The sequence below is a fragment of the Oryza glaberrima genome, chromosome 4 (assembly GCF_000147395.1).
Source record: "Oryza glaberrima chromosome 4, OglaRS2, whole genome shotgun sequence".
Classification (NCBI taxonomy): Eukaryota; Viridiplantae; Streptophyta; class Magnoliopsida; order Poales; family Poaceae; genus Oryza; species Oryza glaberrima.
Window position 1 is genome coordinate 25651060 of NC_068329.1, and position 16382 is coordinate 25667441.

The window sequence follows — 16382 nt, forward strand, 5'->3', positions numbered from 1 at the left end:
ATTATAATAAGCTACTTCAATAAATTGTCTATTCTCAAACAAGCTGAAAGAAACATGGCCTAAAGTTAATTGTTTTGAGGCCACTTTTCTTTTTGAAATCTGAAATTAAATATTGTCCTGATAGGCTGATACCCTACATGTCAGACAGCAACAAAGGCAGCTCCCAGTCAGGTTTGGGCGATTGCTCGAGCTCCGCCGCTAGCTGCCACCTTCACTACAAATTACCAATTTGCCATCGATGTATAAAAAATAGTAAATCACCGAGAAACACAATTAACCGTTTAAACTTGACGATGTTGTTGGCTCCGTCACTAATATTCAGTGGCACAATGGGTGGCATATTTCAATCGTATACGAGAGAATTTCACTCACTCTTCCCATTATCGAAAAGTAGTTGCAAGTATTACTCGTATGATCGTATCTCACTGCAAGTTAACTAGGTACGAAATAATGATTGATGGTAAGATGCAAATTGAGCTATGTTGGTTGCATATATATATTTTGAGCATACACATGTGCAACAGGACGGATGGGCCTCCCAGACACAAAATTGTGCAATTCCACAAGCTTAGGTGATAGTATTTAAGGGTGTTTTATTGCTTAAGATCATTGAAACAATATTTAATGCTGTCTTCCTCTAGTTTTGATATGCAAGCTTCACTTTCCATGTTCATCGCACACGCCATTAGACCCATATATTTACATCTCTTTGTGAGATTCACAAGTCATGATTGGGGATTTACATGAAGCAGGAATTTCTAATGTAACTGAAAGAAAAGGAATGACTGAAATAGAAGTTGTCAAAGTCAAAAAGATAAAACCTCAAAGGCTATTCACGTTTTTCCTTCTCATACCTCTCCACCATCTACAGGAGTCATCTCTTCTTTCTTTCTCCTCTAGTCCTTCCATAGTACGTCATCCATACTCCTATAAAAACCTTGTGATCAACTAACTATTCATGTACCAGTCAGTAGAACCAACCAATGACTATAAACGTAATTACTAATTATAGGAAGCTCGAGAGTATAGAAAACAAATAAATTAATAAACTTTCAGATTTTTCACCTTATTTAGTTGTTAGTTGAAAAAAACACACGTTAGCAATATCAAGTATTTGTTATATGTTTGATGTGGTTGTAGGTTTGACACACCATAGTTAAAATCATAGATTTGGAATCAATGTATTTAATTTTAGAAGTACGGTGAATATATACACACACTTACTTGTGGTTTGGGAGATATTTGATACATATGGGAATATTTTAAGCCTACGTGAGATTCATATACATGCAAATATAGTGATTCGATACAAAGGAGCGAAATTTCAGGATTTTTGATTCCTCTCTCTTGCTGGTTTTGATGGTTTTGGAGTCCATCTTTCACAAAGGCCAACTCTATCGTTAGCTGGCGCCGCTTCGTTTGGAGACTTGTTAGGATTATAGTAGGGTTTCCTCCGCTCCAAATCTCCCTCTTGTAGGAGCAACAGCTACAACTTTCCTTTTTCATAGTTTTTTCCCTTCACAGTTCCTTTGCCTGTCCCCGCTAATGGTCTTTTCGTCCGTTGTGTTGTGTAATATATTAACATATAATTTTTTTACGCTTTTGCGTTTTTTTAGTGATGTGACGATGATGTATATGGACCATGTGTTCTCAATTGTATACTTTCAAAGGAACTAGTACCATTCGTATTGTTGAGAGGATAAACACACAAGCGTTTAAAGTTTTTAACATTGATGAAGGGGTAGTAAACACACGCTGCAAAAAGGTGAGACAAGGTAAAGCCGAGAGACGAGTGGTATTAAGTTCGCTCAAAAATCAAGTTATAAAACCAGGGAAGCAAAGGCGGCCCGGGAAAAAAAAGAACCCATCGCGGCCACCCGCCTCGTTCGCTTCCATCCTCTCCACAGTCCGCACCCACGCGCGCGCGCTCGACTCCCGCACCAGCCGCGTCATGGCGCCATTCCAGCTGCGCTTCGGCCTCCGGATGTCCCCCTCGCGCTCCTCCGACGAGGAGGAGGAAGACGACGAGGACGAGGAAGGGTTCGAGTACGAGGAGATGCTGAGCGACGACGGGACGGACTCGCCGCCGCCGCTGATGATGCAGGCGGAGAAGGGAGGGGGAGGGCTGGTCGGGGCGGTGGTGGGGGCGCTGCGGAGGTCGCTGGTGATGTGCAGCGCCGGGAAGGTCGGGGAGGAGGAGGACAGCGAGGACGAGGAAGAGGAGGGGATGGAGATCGGGCGGCCCACGGACGTGCGGCACGTTTCCCACGTCACCTTCGACCGCTTCGGCGGCTTCCTCGGCCTCCCCGCCGACCTCGAGCCCGAAGTTCCCAGCCCCACGCCCAGCGCCAGGTGAGCTCGCCGGCGCTAACTCTCTGCAATTCCTCTGTTTCTTCTACTCTTCGGTCTCTCTCTTTCAGTTTTCTGAGGATTTTACCTGAAAGAAGCTAGTAGCTACGTACTCTACATACCCAAATATTCTTTGGTACTTGTATTTTTCAATTTCACGCAGAAATATGTGTTAGTAAATTTGTTGTTTTATCCTTCTCTGTTCTGTGTTCTCCAATGCAATTAGCGTATAACCTCTTTACAAAATATATTGTGTTCATAGAAAGGTTCCCAAGAAAGTTGATAGTACTAATATGATGTTTCAGAACGATGATAGTGAGCTTTGGTTTCTTTTCTGGTATGTTTAGTTGATCGCTCAGATGATACAGGGTAGAAAGAGGGCGATTTGTTTAAGGATGTAAGATTAATTTATTCCACAAGTGGATCTAGTAATTAAAAAAGGACAAGTAGTACCTTTTTAATAAAAAGTTCAGTTCTTAATTCTAGTATGCGGTTATATAGTTAGATTGCTGAGTCAAGAAGTACATGCCATCAAACAAGGAATGGAAGTATGGAACACTATGAAGGTATGTGAAGGTATACGATTCTGAAGATATATGAGGGCATAAGAGAAGAATAACTCATATGTAGGATTTGGTACAATACTACCATATGACGGCCATGGGTTGAACTTTCAACGGATCTGACTTGAGTTACTTCGTTCTGTGCTTGAGCTTTAAGCAACGGGGCTGTTTGAGGTGGTTGGCCAGCATGAGCAACAAATGGGAATCTTCAAACCTATCTTTTTTATTTTGGATTAGTTCTCCTGTACTTTGCATCATCATATATAGTAATGTTCTGTGAAGTTTGTCCTTTTGCATTTACAAATATCATTTACACCATCTTTTTAAGGTTGTTAACGTCAAATCAGTATTTGATGTACAACCTAGTTAAATGAGCTAGGAATATAAGACATTGTCCTGTTGCTACTGCTGTTATGTCATAATCTCTTTTTTACCCCTTTAACTTGTAGTGGTTACAGAAGTGAAGATTCAAAGTTTATTCACCTTAACTACGATCCTTCCCTCCTTTTTCTTTTTCTTTTTTACCGTGAAACAGGAGGGGAGGCCTCTACCGTATATTAATTTTCGAAAAGTTTATGTACATGATACTTAACAATTTCCATGTCTAATTTTCCATGCAGTGTAAATGTATTTGGTGTTTCACCAACCTCTTTGCAATGTTCATTTGATCACAAAGGAAATAGCGTGCCCACAATACTGTTGATGATGCAGAGGAAGTTGTATGAACGAGAGGGACTTAAGGTATGGCCACCGCAACCTAACGATTAGCATTAGAAAAGTCAGTATTCAAGCCTTCGGAATACTTATCCATTGTGTTCTTACTTCTTAGATCGAAGGGATCTTCAGAATTAACGCAGAGAATAGCCAGGAAATCTGTGTCAGGAAACAACTAAACAGTGGTGTGGTTCCAGATGAGGTTGACTTACACTGCCTTGCAGGGTTGATAAAGGTAGCATGAACTTCCTCATCTCTCCTTAATTTTTCCGGTCCACGGCCTGAGCTGTATGAGGCAAAAAAGATCGTTATTATTTATCTGCAATTTGCTCTTGTTTGTTTAGTTTTTCAGTACTGAGCATTACCTCAGATTGACAGACGACTAGGCAGTTGCATCTATGTATGTGCATCCCCTTTTTATGCAATCTGAACATTTCAGAACCTGAAATGTTTGCAGACATGAAGGAATACAGAATAATTGGTGCAAGGAACAGTACTTTTTAAGTAAAAAGTCGAATAAGTATTTGCAGGCAACTGACTATTAGATGTGCATGCTATTAGTCATATTTCTTGTACATGGGTTATTGGCTTACTGGAGGATCTATTCCATGATCACTATATTCCCTTTTTATAGGCATGGTTTCGGGAACTCCCAACCGGTGTATTGGACTCACTGACACCGGAACAAGTAATGCATTGCAACACAGAAGAGGACTGTGCTCTCCTTGCTTCAATGCTACCACCAGTGGAAGCCGCATTACTCGATTGGGCTATCAATCTGATGGCTGATGTTGTGGAGCATGAAAACTACAACAAGATGAATGCTAGAAACATCGCTATGGTCTTTGCGCCAAACATGACTCAGGTATTAGAAACAACTCTGGATTCTTTCGTTAGAAAAGCATACACATACACTAACCTGCAATGTTTGTTTTCCAGATGGCCGATCCATTGACTGCCCTGATACATGCAGTTCAGGTCATGAATTTCCTCAAGACATTGATCTTGAAGACTTTAAAGGAAAGAGAGGTAGCCGGAACACCTAAGACAACGGAACCATGCTCCGGTTCTCCAAACGGACAAGATAAACCTCCGACGCCAGAGAATTTGGAGAGACCCATCATTTGTTCAGATCAGAAAGGCATACATAAACCTATGTTTGATATGGCTACTTGTGATCAGCTGCTGTTTGGACCTAAACAATTCCTTGATCATCGTGAGAACAACAAATTTGAAGGACCGGAGAAGCATGACATAGGCCAACCGAAGCGCCATAGCGAAGCTTCTCCTCTTGGTAATGATTCGAATAACCAAGTCAGCTGCCCTGGAAAAGAATTTGGCAACAGAAATGGGGAAGGCCTGTTCGACAAATTTAGTTTTAGGAAAGGTGTCGAGAGGCTTTGCAGGCACCCTGTGTTCCAGTTGAGTAGGTCCATGAAGAAGTCTGCAGACGTTGTGGTCTTTGATGCTCCTGGAGAAGCAAGACAAGCTTGGGGTTTGATATGATAATGGTTGTATATGTAGTTGGTGTGGATGTAATGCTATCTTTTCTCTGTCTTGTTTGTGTGAGCAGAAGCGATTAGCATGTTAGATTTATAGGTGCTGCAGGTTGTTGTGTGCATTATAACCATTTACTTCTGACGAAAGCGTCTGCCTGTGGCTGCTACAAGTAAACGAAAGCCAGCTGAATTCTGGCTCAGTACTGTATACCTCAATAGCTGCTGACCTATTTATTCTTCTTATAACCGTCCAAATTAATCTACCCCCACAAATATCCCTTCCCAATCCTAACATGCATCCAAACGCCACGGTAATGCAACCACTGTCAGTGAACAGCAGTATAAGAGCATCCCCGTAGCTTATCCATATTTGATCCTCCAAATACCTATATGGATGATCATCCAAAAAAAGATTCATCATTCATATTCCTTCCAACTCCAACAAATCATCTATATTATATCATCCATATCCCACCATCCTGTATTTTAATAATATCTTCCAACTAACTTTATATTTGTATTTTTAAGGGATATATTTTAAACTACTAAATTTTAACTGCGTTATTTATCGTAATAATATTTTAAAATGAGTAAATTTTAACCGATATATTTTTAATAAATAATTTTTTAATTGATGATGTATTTACATGAATGGACTTCTAATCCACATTAGCTAGCTAGCGACTGACCTTATCCTCTCGCTTAAAAAAAAAGAAAAACAGAAAAGAACGGACCTTCTCTCGCTAAAAAAAAAAAAGACCCTACCTTATCCTCTCGCGGGTGCGTGCGTGCGGCAGACGGAGGGGCGATGCGGGACGGCGCGGGCGGCGCTGCAGGGCGGCGCGGGCGGTGGGGCAGGGTGGTGCCGAGCTGAGAAACGGCGCGGGCTACTGGGCGACGGCGGAAGGTGGCGTCCGCGCGCATGGTGACGGCGGCGGCGGCGGAGGATGCAAGCGGCGGCCGCGAGCATGGCGACGGCGGCGGCGGAGGAGGAGGCAAGCAGCGGCCGCGCGCATCGCGACGGCGCCAGCGGTCAGCCGCGGGCAGGGCGACGGCTACAGACGGCGGTGGCGCGGCTCCAGATCTGGTACGCCTCTCGATCTCCACTCTCACTCCACCCTCCCTCTCCACCGTCCGCTGACTCACCTTCGCCGGCCGGCGACGACGGCGATGGAGGGGAGGTCGCGCTGGAGGTGAGGTCGCGTCGCGGAAGTCCGGATGGGGGCGGGAGAGGCGGCTGTTGCAAAATGGCGTGAGGAGAGAGACACTCCATTTTTGCCTCTTCTCTCTCCTAATTTGGCGCATCCGCCACTTTTGGAGGGCCTGTTAGCGTATCTGCTGGAGCTGATTTTTCCCCTTCTATACGGCAAATGAAGGATGGATGACCGGTTAGAGGAACTGCTGGGGATGCTCTAAGTGCATTTTCTTTCTTTCTTGAGGAGGATGCATTCAATATCACCCAAAAATTTATAAGAACTTGTCAGTGAATTGCTGAACAAATGCATAGATGCATTCTCTTTCTCTATTAACTAAAACATGGTAACAGAAGCATATAAGAACAACTGTCCGACTGCATACGGGGACTACTACTAATCTACTATTGCAGTACGGCTAACCGAAAATCTTCTGGTTCAGATCCTAATGTGTCACCCCAATTGGTACTGCTGACACCATGCATGTTAGTCCTTTTCTATCTCTTCCTGAAGACCTTGTCAAATAGTACAATACAAAGCAGACGCAGAAAGCATGCATGCTGCATGCCAAATTGCCAATGCCTTGTGTATGGGAATATATGCAGTTGTAGAGACGTTTCAGTGTTGCATCATACAAAAGATGGCTGTGCTTCATCCGCCCTGCTGCTCTTCCCTCTTCTTAGTAGTGACGCTGCTAGTTTTTCGTTCATCTCCAGCATTGCCTCATACTTTCTTTATCTTCGGAGACTCCCTTGTTGATGTAGGCAACAATGACTATCTTGTGACCCTCTCCAAGGCCAATGCTCCACCATATGGTGTTGATTTTGCGTTTTCTGGTGGCAAGCCAACTGGAAGGTTCACAAATGGGAGGACCATTGCCGATGTCATTGGTAATGTCAAGTATGAATCTCACGAAGAAACTCTGATTTTCCTGTCCATGCTCGATCTCACAATTTCTTGGCACTGAACTCTCAGGTGAAGCCTTGGGGCAGAAATCTTTTGCTCCACCCTACTTAGCTCCAAATTCAAGTGCTGAAATGATGAACAGTGGTGTTAATTATGCCTCTGGTTCTTCTGGCATATTTGATGAGACCGGCTCTTTTTATGTATGTGAACACTCAATTGTTGTGCTTCCTCATGCTTGCTTTGTTTCTGAAATATAGTTGTATGAAAACATACTTGATCTGTGCTGTAGATTGGAAGAGTGCCACTAGGGCAGCAAATCAGCTACTTCGAGAAAACCAGAGCTCGAATACTGGAGATCATGGGGGAGAAGGCTGCTACTGGGTTCTTGAAGAAGGCGCTGTTCACAGTTGCTGCAGGATCCAATGACATCTTGGAGTACCTTTCACCTTCCATGCCATTCTTTGGACGAGAAAAGTATGATCCTTCAGTTTTTCAGGATTCCTTGGCTTCCAACCTGACATTTTATCTGAAGGTGCTACAACTTCTAACTCGCGATTACTGAATTTTTCTTTCTTCTAATGTTATTTCAAGATGATATGATACTTTTTGTTCCTCAATGAAGCGGTTAAATCAACTTGGAGCAAGAAAAATTGTTGTTGCTGACGTTGGGCCACTGGGATGCATACCGTATGTTCGTGCTTTAGAGTTCATTCCTGCAGGGGAGTGTTCAGCATTTGCTAACCAACTCACTCAAGGTTACAACAAGAAACTGAAGAGGATGATCTACAAGCTGAACCAGGAGATGGGGCCTGAGAGTAGATTTGTTTACGCAAACACGTACGAGATCGTGATGGAAATCATTCAGCAGTACCGTCAATACGGTGAGCTTTCTTCCTTGCTGCAGCTACCTCTTGCGAAAACCACCTGCGAATGCTGTGCTGCAGTCTGCAGAGCATTAGAAAATGCAGAATATTTCAGTCTTGCATTTGTCTTCAGGTTTTGAGAATGCGCTGGACCCATGCTGCGGAGGCAGCTTCCCTCCATTTCTCTGCATCGGCATCGCTAACTCAACCTCCACCTTATGCAATGACCGGTCCAAGTACGTCTTCTGGGACGCGTTCCACCCGACCGAAGCCGTCAACTTCATCGTCGCCGGCAAGCTTCTCGACGGCAACTCCGCCGTTGCTTCTCCCATCAACGTCCGAGAGCTGTTCCAATACCAATACAAATGAGATGTGCTTTTGCCCAGTTGCTATGGCATTCATTCCTGTTTGGCTGTATCAATTCCCATCCTCTTTCAGTCTTTTCCTCTGCAATCTTCTCGGGCATAATTGGACTGGACAGCACGCCTTTAACGAGTAGAATGTGACTGAAAGTGCGCTTTACGACACCAGTTTATCTTGCTTTTTTGCACTTTTCTGAAGGCCCGAGAGAAGATTCAACCGTCAGCCAATGAAAAAGAGACACGTACACGCTCTTCGGCTAGTCGCTGTCAGTGAACAAGAAATTGCCGGTGCAGTGCAAACTTGACCAACGAGCGATGCAACAGAAGCTGGCGCACTACGTGCAAAGAAACTGACGAACAATTGGGCAAAGTAGCGCCCGTCTTATCACAGAGTAAATAACCTATCTATGTCACTATGTGTGCACGGTAGCCGCCGGTCAGCCGGTGCAACTCACAGTGGCGATATGCCTATATATTTTACGTGCACGAGAAAGTTGGGCTCGGGTGCCCCGGCACTGCCAGGTACGGCCACCTCCGGCTGATCGATCGATCGATCCATGGAGCCTGCCGCCGCGGCGGCGGGGCCTGGGAAGGCCGGCCACCACAACGCCGACGCTTTCCACGCGGTGGCGGCGGGCGGCGTAGCTCCGCCCGCGGAGACGACGCGGTGGTCGTCCCTGGCAGCCACGGCCGCGAGCCTCGTGGCGGTCGGCCTCGGCGGTGCCGCGCTGCTGGTGTGGTGGGCGCTCGCGTTCCACCCGGCGAACGCGCGCCTCTGGATGGTGCCCGCGGGGCTCGTCCTCCTCGGCACGCCCATCCTCGCGTGGCTCTCCCTCTGCCTGTCCGCCGGCCCGTGCGCCGCCGTCCGCGACGCGCCGGTGCGCGTGTAGGAGCTCCTCGCAAGAGTCTCGCGCATTTTTGCTGCTTCCAGCTGGTCCATTTTGGGATCAGATGTACATACATGTTCATTGTTCACTACTAGCTAGTCGTACTATGCTTCTTTCTTTGATTTCTTGCTGATTCATTTCGCGATCAGATGCAGATACACATACATGTTCACTACTGTACTTCTTTGATTTCTTTGTGAATTCAGCTGGGAGTTGCAGCGTGTTGCTGCTAGAGGGAGAGGGACATGTAGCATTGATATGGACATATGGTATATATGATCTGGTGTACACAGTTGCTTTCCAAGATTACTTCCCCGTGTGTGTGATCTGGTGAGTGCGAACTTTCGGTTTCTGCGTTCACGCGGCCTGGAAAGTCTAAAGTTGGAGTGTGCCGGATCGTAATCCATTGGTCGGCGTCTCGTCGAGAAATGGACGCGCAATACAAGCGCATGGGCCCTCGAATTTGAGATATTTCTTACCGGAGGATAGGTATGTGTGGTTAATGGTTTCCCCTCGTGGATTGCTTTAGTGTTAGATAGGTGATGGATTAGATATGTGATTAATGGTAGTGGATTAACATAGGAAATGGAGTTCAACGGAAGGCTGTACTGAAATGCTTTAGTATTAGATAGGTGATGGATTAGATGTATGATTGATGGTAGTGGATTAACATAGGAAATGGAGTTCAACGGAAGGCTGTACTGAAATGCTTTAGTATTAGATAGGTGATGGATTAGATGTGTGATTGATGGTAGTGGATTAACATAGGACATGAAGTTTAATGGAAGGCTGTACCTGAAATGCTTTAGGACTAGATATGTGATTGATGGTAGTGGATTAACATAGGACATGCTTTAGGACCATGTCGGAGAACGTCGCCGGCGGCCGCGTCTTCCAGTCGTCCACGCCCCACGTCGGAGGTCGTCGCCGGCGGCCTCGTCCTTCGCTGCCACGCCCCATCTCGGAGCTTGTTGCTGGCAGTCGCGTCCTCCGCCGCCACGCCCCACGCCGGGCTCGTCGCCGGTGGCCACGTCCTCCACTGTCCACGCTCCGCACCACGCCGGATCTCGTCACTGGAGGCTGCGTCCTCCGCCATCCGCAGCCATGCCACGCCAGGAACTCGTCACTGGCAACCGCGTCCTCCACCATCTACACCCCATGCTGCGCCGGAGCTTGTGCAGCAGTACGTATGCTTTGAGAGAGATGTGGTAGAATGGATAAGGTAGAAGGAGATAGAATCGGTGGATTGGTTGGTTGCTGCCCTATCCCATTTATCACGGTTGGGACGGGATCCCGTCAGTTAGCATTTCTGTAAATTTTTATATACTTTTTGATACTACTTCATGATTAGTGCTAGGATGCTATATTCCTCAATACATCTAAAGGACCATAAAATCATCTATTATGGGTCTCTTTGCAAGAAAAATGTAATGGAAATGTTTTTTTTATCGGTTCATGTATTATAATAGATACTGATGTTTAAAGTTCCCAAAGTTGACCAGATAAGATACTATACTATTATCTTTATATTTATTTGTGAACAGAGTACATAACACGGAATTGTCGGTGATAAGAGGTGCCATTGTGCATCCACAGATCCACTTGTAAGGGCAGAGGATTAAGGGGGGAAAGGACAAAACTAAAAACTAGTTGGAACATGACGAGATACAGAGATAGAGATGCTCCAGTCCAACATCCTTATTGATATGCTACAATGTGAATATGGATTTTCCTGATAAGCAATTGCTACGCACTAACAATTGCCCAATCATTGAAGTCCAGAAACACAGCACCATACGGATGGGCAATATTCTGTTGCCATCTCCTCTGTTTTGCCATTAACTGACCCACCCTTATTAACGCATTCATCAGTTCCGTAACAGGCTTCTTGTTGGGTCGCGAACTGCTCCTTTCAGAAGTTGCCGTCACAACCAGCATTTTGCGTCGTGTTTTCAGTTTATTAGTGCCCAATCAAAATACGCAAATTGCTAATAAGCCCCCACTATTTTTGGTGTAAACCACTGCAACTATCCCCCACTACTTAAGGTATAAAACACTAAGACTATCTGTTTCCATTTTTTGCCATAGAAAATGGTAGCCCCAGTAGAGGACAGGACCATTGGTTGGTTGCCAGTCGTGGTGCATTTAATAGTTATTTAGATACCTTGCTGACCTGCTGTTCTCCTCTCAAGAAATGTAAAATCACACTTAGACAACATTGCCAAGATAGTGCCTCCTTAACGAAATAACCACTTTCTTTTATGTTACAATTACTAATATACTACCGCCTTCCCCAAATGTTTAATGTTGGTTAGTTCAATTTTGAGCTAACCAACGTCAAACAAAAAAAAAAGGAGGGAGTACAATATAACGGGTAGTGTTCAGAGGCAGAATGCACGCACCAGGGTTCATAATTTCAGAGGAACAACATGGTTCAAATTGGATGCCCACCCAATCACACAGCTTCCACTTCATTGTGAACTTTGGATCCATGATAAGAGAACAGCTTGGTCGCATTCTTGTACGTCACTTCAGCAAGTTCTATTTCTGATATTTCAAGCAGTGAGGCGACATACTTCATAACCTGAGACAAAGAACCACAGTTTATTAAGCTTTTGTCAGTCCATGATTTACTCTGCTGTATGTATAAGAATGTTAACTCAAGAGGACCTTTTCGGACAGATGGAACATGCAAGGAGTGGTGAGCTGGCAGTGGACCAATATAAGTGGCTTAAAACAAAACAGCAGCAGTACAGTAATATGCAACTGTGTTTTTCAGATACTAGCATCCAAAACAGATTGCACGGAGGAATTGTGAAGTGTGAACAGGTACAGTGTTGTTGAAATTGTTCGCAAGCATAGAAAACATTGTATGAGTTGATGGTATGATAAACCTCTCTAGTCCTGTGGAGGACTTATAAAGCATAGCAGCCAAGACAAAAAAAGATAAAACAGTGGAGCTATCAAGGAACTTATGTAAAAGAAGTGGTCCAGCAGAAAGGCTTGTAATAACTACCATGAAGATTCTTTAACGAAAAAAAGTCAGCAAAGGGCACCCTAGCAAAAATCTTACAATGTGGATATTAGATGGATGGTTCAAAGACTCATTTGAAGTGGTAGATGCCCGTGAATTAGAATCTTTTTTACTTTCTCCATTATCTGCACTTGAGCTATCCACAGGTACTGCTAATAGAGAAATATCATCCAATTTCGGTAATGCATCCGGTGCGTCGGTCTCTAGCAGAATTCTGTCTAAGGGCATCTAAAATAAGTACAAATGTAGACAATTAGTAAATCCCTCTGAGATGGCATCTAAAAGTACAGAATAAAATTACTTACTGATTTTAGCATTTTCTTTGCCTTCGTGGATTTCATGCCTGTAAGGAAGCCGGACAACGAAAAGTAACAGCCTAAAATTTCAAGGCTGGACACCATTTCTGCAGATCCTAGATACGAATGCAGCAACACACCAGCTGGGAAAGGTCCAGTTCGCCTGCAAGCAACAAAAATGTAGGAATCAATACTTATTGGAGAAAAACAATCAGAAGTTACATGCTATCTGTGCTAGCAGTTAGGTAATCTGGACCGTATACTTCAGATTGGCATTTGTTGTCTAAGACAGGCAGGATTCTCAAGGTTTTGGTTATCTAGTCAATAAATGTATCCGAACTATGTTAGGAACTGGTGGATACCATACTATAAATAATCTACTAAGAATTTCAACTTAAACATACTTTGAGAACAAATCTCCATGTCTTACTTTAGTATCTCCAGAAGATCACCAAAGGCGCGCACACAATGAACAGAAACAGGCTTGTTCAACTCCTTAGCAAGTTCAAGTTGCTGCTGGAAAACTTCAACCTGCAGTGATATTTTTTAGCTTCTGATAGTCTTATTGGTGGCATAAAGCTTGCTCATGATGCAAAAGGACTTGAGGCGTAGGTTATATGGCCTAGTGATTTACACATGTTGGAACATTTGGAAGGAGCAGAGTAGGTGAGCTTTTCAAGATCAGTGTCTTCAGCCACAACAAATCATTTACAAGATCGAAGAGGATATTGAGCAACAGGAGAGAGATTTTCTAGCTTAGCTTGCATGAGTTTTATCGCTTTTGTGTTACTCCCTTCTTCCTTGCTCCTTTTAAACTTCTATCCTCCTTTAATGTAGTAGGCAAAGCTCTTGGCCTTTCTTTTAAGAAAAAAATAGTCTTATGGGCATAAATGGGCGCCCAACTAAAACAGGGGCATTAATAGATAAAATCGTTATATCCATCAGATAACTGAATGTCTTGATAGATCATATAAAACAAGAAGTGAAGAAGGAAAAATGCTAATTACAAACCTGTTCTCCAAAGTCAATGGTTTTTCCATGTGAACCTTTGTCCAGACCAATCTGCATTACAGTAACATAGGCCGTGTTTAGTTCCATTTCATTTTTTTTGAAGTATACGGACACACATTTGAAGTATTAAACGTAGACTAATAACAAAACAAATTACAGATTCCGCCTGTAAACTGTGAGACGAATCTATTAAGCCTAATTAATCCGTCATTAGCAAATGTTTACGGTAGCACCACATTGTAAAATCATGGCGTAATTAGGCTCAAAAGAGTCGCAATTTACATGCAAACTGTGCAATTGGTTTTTTTTCGTCCACATTTAATGCTCCATGCATATGTCCAAACATTTGATGTGATGGAAAAGTTGGAAGTTTGAAGGGAACTAAACACAACCATACTATAAGACAAATTGTACATGCCAAGAGCAGAACAAGTTAATATATTTTACAAGCAGACAGAATTCACCCGCTCATCGGGGCCTCCTATGAACAACAAAAGGAAAAGAGAAGAAGCTCAAATTGCGTCTATGGTACAAGAACTTGGTAGGTGGGTGCGATTTAGTCCAAGAACTTGAAAATTGAGTAGACTAGTACATGAACTTGACAATCACGTGCATTTTAGGCCAAAACACTAATACATACCTTTGATTAATCCTGGTATTATAAGCTTTGCTACATCGTTGGCTCATGGATTCATTTTAGTGTTTCACCATGTTCATAACCCGAGATAATGAATATGTTGATTAGTCATGCACTTACTTTTGATAATCATATATTTTTCGGTTTTAAATTGACGGATTATTTTATTATTATAACTAATCAATTGAAAGCAATATATAATACATGTAGATCCTTTTCGAGATGGTCTGAGTGGCGGTTTTTTTATATGGCATAAAAAGTATGGTGTGGAATATAGATCTTTTAACCAAAATGCACGCACTAGCCAAGTTGTTGCACCTATATGCTCATTTCTCAAGTTTTTGCACTAGATCGCACCAACCTACCAAGTTTATGTACCGTAGACGCAATTTACTCTATATTTCACTCAATTCAGAAACAGCCTTCTTTACATTACACAGGGGCAGCAGGACATGATTCAGTTGATTAGGATGTCCAGAAGAACAACGTATCCTAGTGATGATGAAACAAGATGAACAATAAAATACTTGTAGAGAACTAATACTAATATTAGAGAAGTGGTACTTGCACTAGGTAGGCCTTAGTTTGTGCTTTGAGGAAAGGAACTACAGATTATTACCAAAGTTCTATTGCTGGATAATTCAATGTACAATTTAAAAGCGTAAAAAATTGCCGAATAAAGTACACCTCCCCAACAGCCGCCTCTGGTGTTTCAGAGAAGAACCGCCGGAGCGAATCCATCCAATCCGGCGATCTCTCCGGTACCCACCTATCAAATTCACGGAATTAAGAACCAGAGAGCATAGAGGTCACGGCAGCGGGAGAGGCATCCAGGGAATCTTGCCATGGGTGGAGGCCGAAGCAGGGGACGACGGACGGGTACTCCTCGGCCATCTGCTTCACCAGGTGCCAGTCTTTCTGCGCGCTTATCCAGTAGACAAGAGTCAGCGAGGAGAGATTCCCCCCGTGTTCTCGCACGAGGTAGGCGCGGGAGCATACCTCGGAAGTGCCGTTGACGGCGAAGCGCGCGACGCCGGCGGCGGTGGCGGCGCGTATGAGGGAAGGGGCGACGGACAGCACACGCGGGTCCTGCAGGTGGCAGTGCGCGTCGAAGAGCCGCACGACGGAAGCGGCGCGCGCTGGTGCCTGGGCCATATCCGGCGACCCCGCGGTGGCCGGAAGCGGAAGTGCTCAACGGCGCTTCTAGCGGTGTGCCGGTGACCGCCGCCGCCCGAGCAAGAGGGGAATCACGGCCTTGTGGGCCGGGATTTATCGTGGGCCCAGAGAAGCCGAAATATGTCGTTGGGCTGTTCACGGAACGCGCTAGCCGCGCCATGTGTTCTGGGCTTATCGGCCCAGTAACACTGGGACGCGCGGGCTGTTGCGAGCAGCCCAGTCAAATTCACCGTGGCTGTCGAATTCACTTGGCTCCTGCGCAGGTGCTCACGACCTCGTTCGTCGTTAGTCCTAGTGGGAGCGTGGCCGCGTGAGATCATCGGAATACCACTTCGAAGACCGAGAAAAAGCCAAAGACCTACTACAGAACACTGTACACCCCAGCGAGGCAGCGATGCAGCCAACACATTACACATGGATGCACTCTGCAATTCACGGAACGAGACAGACTGATGCATCACCTATATAGATCCGTTCTTGCTGTTCCGTTCCTGTACGGGCACAATCAAGTTCAAGGAAACGGAGTTAGAACATCACATCAGCAGCCGAAGATAATCATGCAGGATCAACAGTGCTAACCCGCTATCAGTACTGGCTTAGCTGTCTCGGAATAATTGTGCATTTGTGCACACGACCTCAGGCTAATGTTCCCTCTGCGGTCTGGCCAAATCTGATAATCCCTCTCATTTACCATGACCTGCTCTCAGCCACTCACTTTGCTTATCCTCTTCCGGCCTTAACTCTTCAGCCTTCACTCTCCGTCAGGGAGCAAACAGGGAGAAATCCAGGCAGCAAGTAACGTGAAATATCCAGAGTTACTCCCCCACGAAAATATGTCAACTGTGTGTGCCCTGCATCGTAGAATAGTGGTCTTACATAGTGCAGTTCCCCT

The 16382-nt window shown here is 44.6% G+C and overlaps 3 protein-coding genes and 1 long non-coding RNA gene across 9 annotated transcripts; 2 read left to right on the plus strand and 2 right to left on the minus strand.

Annotated features, from left to right (window-relative positions):
• Positions 1 to 594: 594 nt before the first annotated feature.
• Positions 595 to 4622, minus strand: LOC127771868 (uncharacterized). Of its 2 annotated transcripts, none has more exons than XR_008017220.1 (4): positions 4546 to 4622; positions 3992 to 4068; positions 3839 to 3912; positions 595 to 927 (listed from the first exon to the last, which is right to left on the minus strand). It is a non-coding gene; the product is annotated as an uncharacterized LOC127771868 (long non-coding RNA). The 2 variants fall into 2 exon arrangements; XR_008017219.1 differs by lacking the exon at positions 595 to 927 and adding an exon at positions 3582 to 3669 and having other exon boundaries at positions 4546 to 4621.
• On the plus strand, positions 1838 to 5341 carry LOC127771864 (rho GTPase-activating protein 5-like). The gene is made up of 5 exons (XM_052297807.1): positions 1838 to 2352; positions 3533 to 3653; positions 3742 to 3861; positions 4261 to 4491; positions 4566 to 5341. Exons 1-5 carry the CDS (start codon positions 1952 to 1954, stop codon positions 5130 to 5132), a joined length of 1440 nt encoding a protein of 479 aa, XP_052153767.1. The 5' UTR covers positions 1838 to 1951; the 3' UTR covers positions 5133 to 5341.
• A 531-nt stretch (positions 5342 to 5872) lies between these two features.
• LOC127771865 (GDSL esterase/lipase At5g41890) lies at positions 5873 to 8508 on the plus strand. Of its 4 annotated transcripts, none has more exons than XM_052297810.1 (6): positions 5873 to 6212; positions 7065 to 7208; positions 7294 to 7424; positions 7514 to 7756; positions 7847 to 8105; positions 8221 to 8508. In XM_052297810.1, the coding sequence occupies exons 3-6, from the start codon at positions 7356 to 7358 to the stop codon at positions 8454 to 8456; spliced, it is 807 nt and encodes a 268-aa protein (XP_052153770.1). In that variant the 5' UTR covers positions 5873 to 6212; positions 7065 to 7208; positions 7294 to 7355; the 3' UTR covers positions 8457 to 8508. The 4 variants fall into 4 exon arrangements, with proteins under 4 accessions (XP_052153770.1, XP_052153771.1, XP_052153768.1 ...); XM_052297811.1 differs by having other exon boundaries at positions 7083 to 7208; XM_052297808.1 differs by having other exon boundaries at positions 6090 to 7208.
• Positions 8509 to 10421: 1913 nt separating this feature from the next.
• Positions 10422 to 15565, minus strand: LOC127771867 (uncharacterized). Of its 2 annotated transcripts, none has more exons than XM_052297812.1 (8): positions 15314 to 15565; positions 15159 to 15232; positions 15002 to 15083; positions 13678 to 13728; positions 13097 to 13197; positions 12676 to 12829; positions 12410 to 12598; positions 10422 to 11920 (listed from the first exon to the last, which is right to left on the minus strand). In XM_052297812.1, the coding sequence occupies exons 1-8, from the start codon at positions 15467 to 15469 to the stop codon at positions 11792 to 11794; spliced, it is 936 nt and encodes a 311-aa protein (XP_052153772.1). In that variant the 5' UTR covers positions 15470 to 15565; the 3' UTR covers positions 10422 to 11791. The 2 variants fall into 2 exon arrangements, with proteins under 2 accessions (XP_052153772.1, XP_052153773.1); XM_052297813.1 differs by having other exon boundaries at positions 15159 to 15239; positions 15314 to 15448.
• Between the last annotated feature and the right edge of the window lie 817 nt (positions 15566 to 16382).

Excerpts from the sequence above, each read along its gene's own strand:
- LOC127771864 (XM_052297807.1), top strand. The coding sequence starts at position 1,952 with ATGGCGCCATTCCAGCTGCGCTTCGGCCTCCGGATGTCCCCCTCGCGC. Across the intron at positions 3,654-3,741 it reads ATGAACGAGAGGGACTTAAG|ATCGAAGGGATCTTCAGAAT; the intron begins GTATGGCCACCG and ends CTTACTTCTTAG. Across the intron at positions 4,492-4,565 it reads TTGCGCCAAACATGACTCAG|ATGGCCGATCCATTGACTGC; the intron begins GTATTAGAAACA and ends TTTGTTTTCCAG.
- LOC127771865 (XM_052297808.1), top strand. The coding sequence starts at position 6,872 with ATGCATGCTGCATGCCAAATTGCCAATGCCTTGTGTATGGGAATATAT. Across the intron at positions 7,209-7,293 it reads GACCATTGCCGATGTCATTG|GTGAAGCCTTGGGGCAGAAA; the intron begins GTAATGTCAAGT and ends CTGAACTCTCAG. Across the intron at positions 7,425-7,513 it reads ATGAGACCGGCTCTTTTTAT|ATTGGAAGAGTGCCACTAGG; the intron begins GTATGTGAACAC and ends TCTGTGCTGTAG.
- LOC127771867 (XM_052297812.1), bottom strand. The coding sequence starts at position 15,469 with ATGGCCCAGGCACCAGCGCGCGCCGCTTCCGTCGTGCGGCTCTTCGAC. Across the intron at positions 15,084-15,158 it reads TGCTTCGGCCTCCACCCATG|GTGGGTACCGGAGAGATCGC; the intron begins GCAAGATTCCCT and ends TGAATTTGATAG. Across the intron at positions 11,921-12,409 it reads ATCCATCTAATATCCACATT|GTTATGAAGTATGTCGCCTC; the intron begins GTAAGATTTTTG and ends TCTTTGTCTCAG.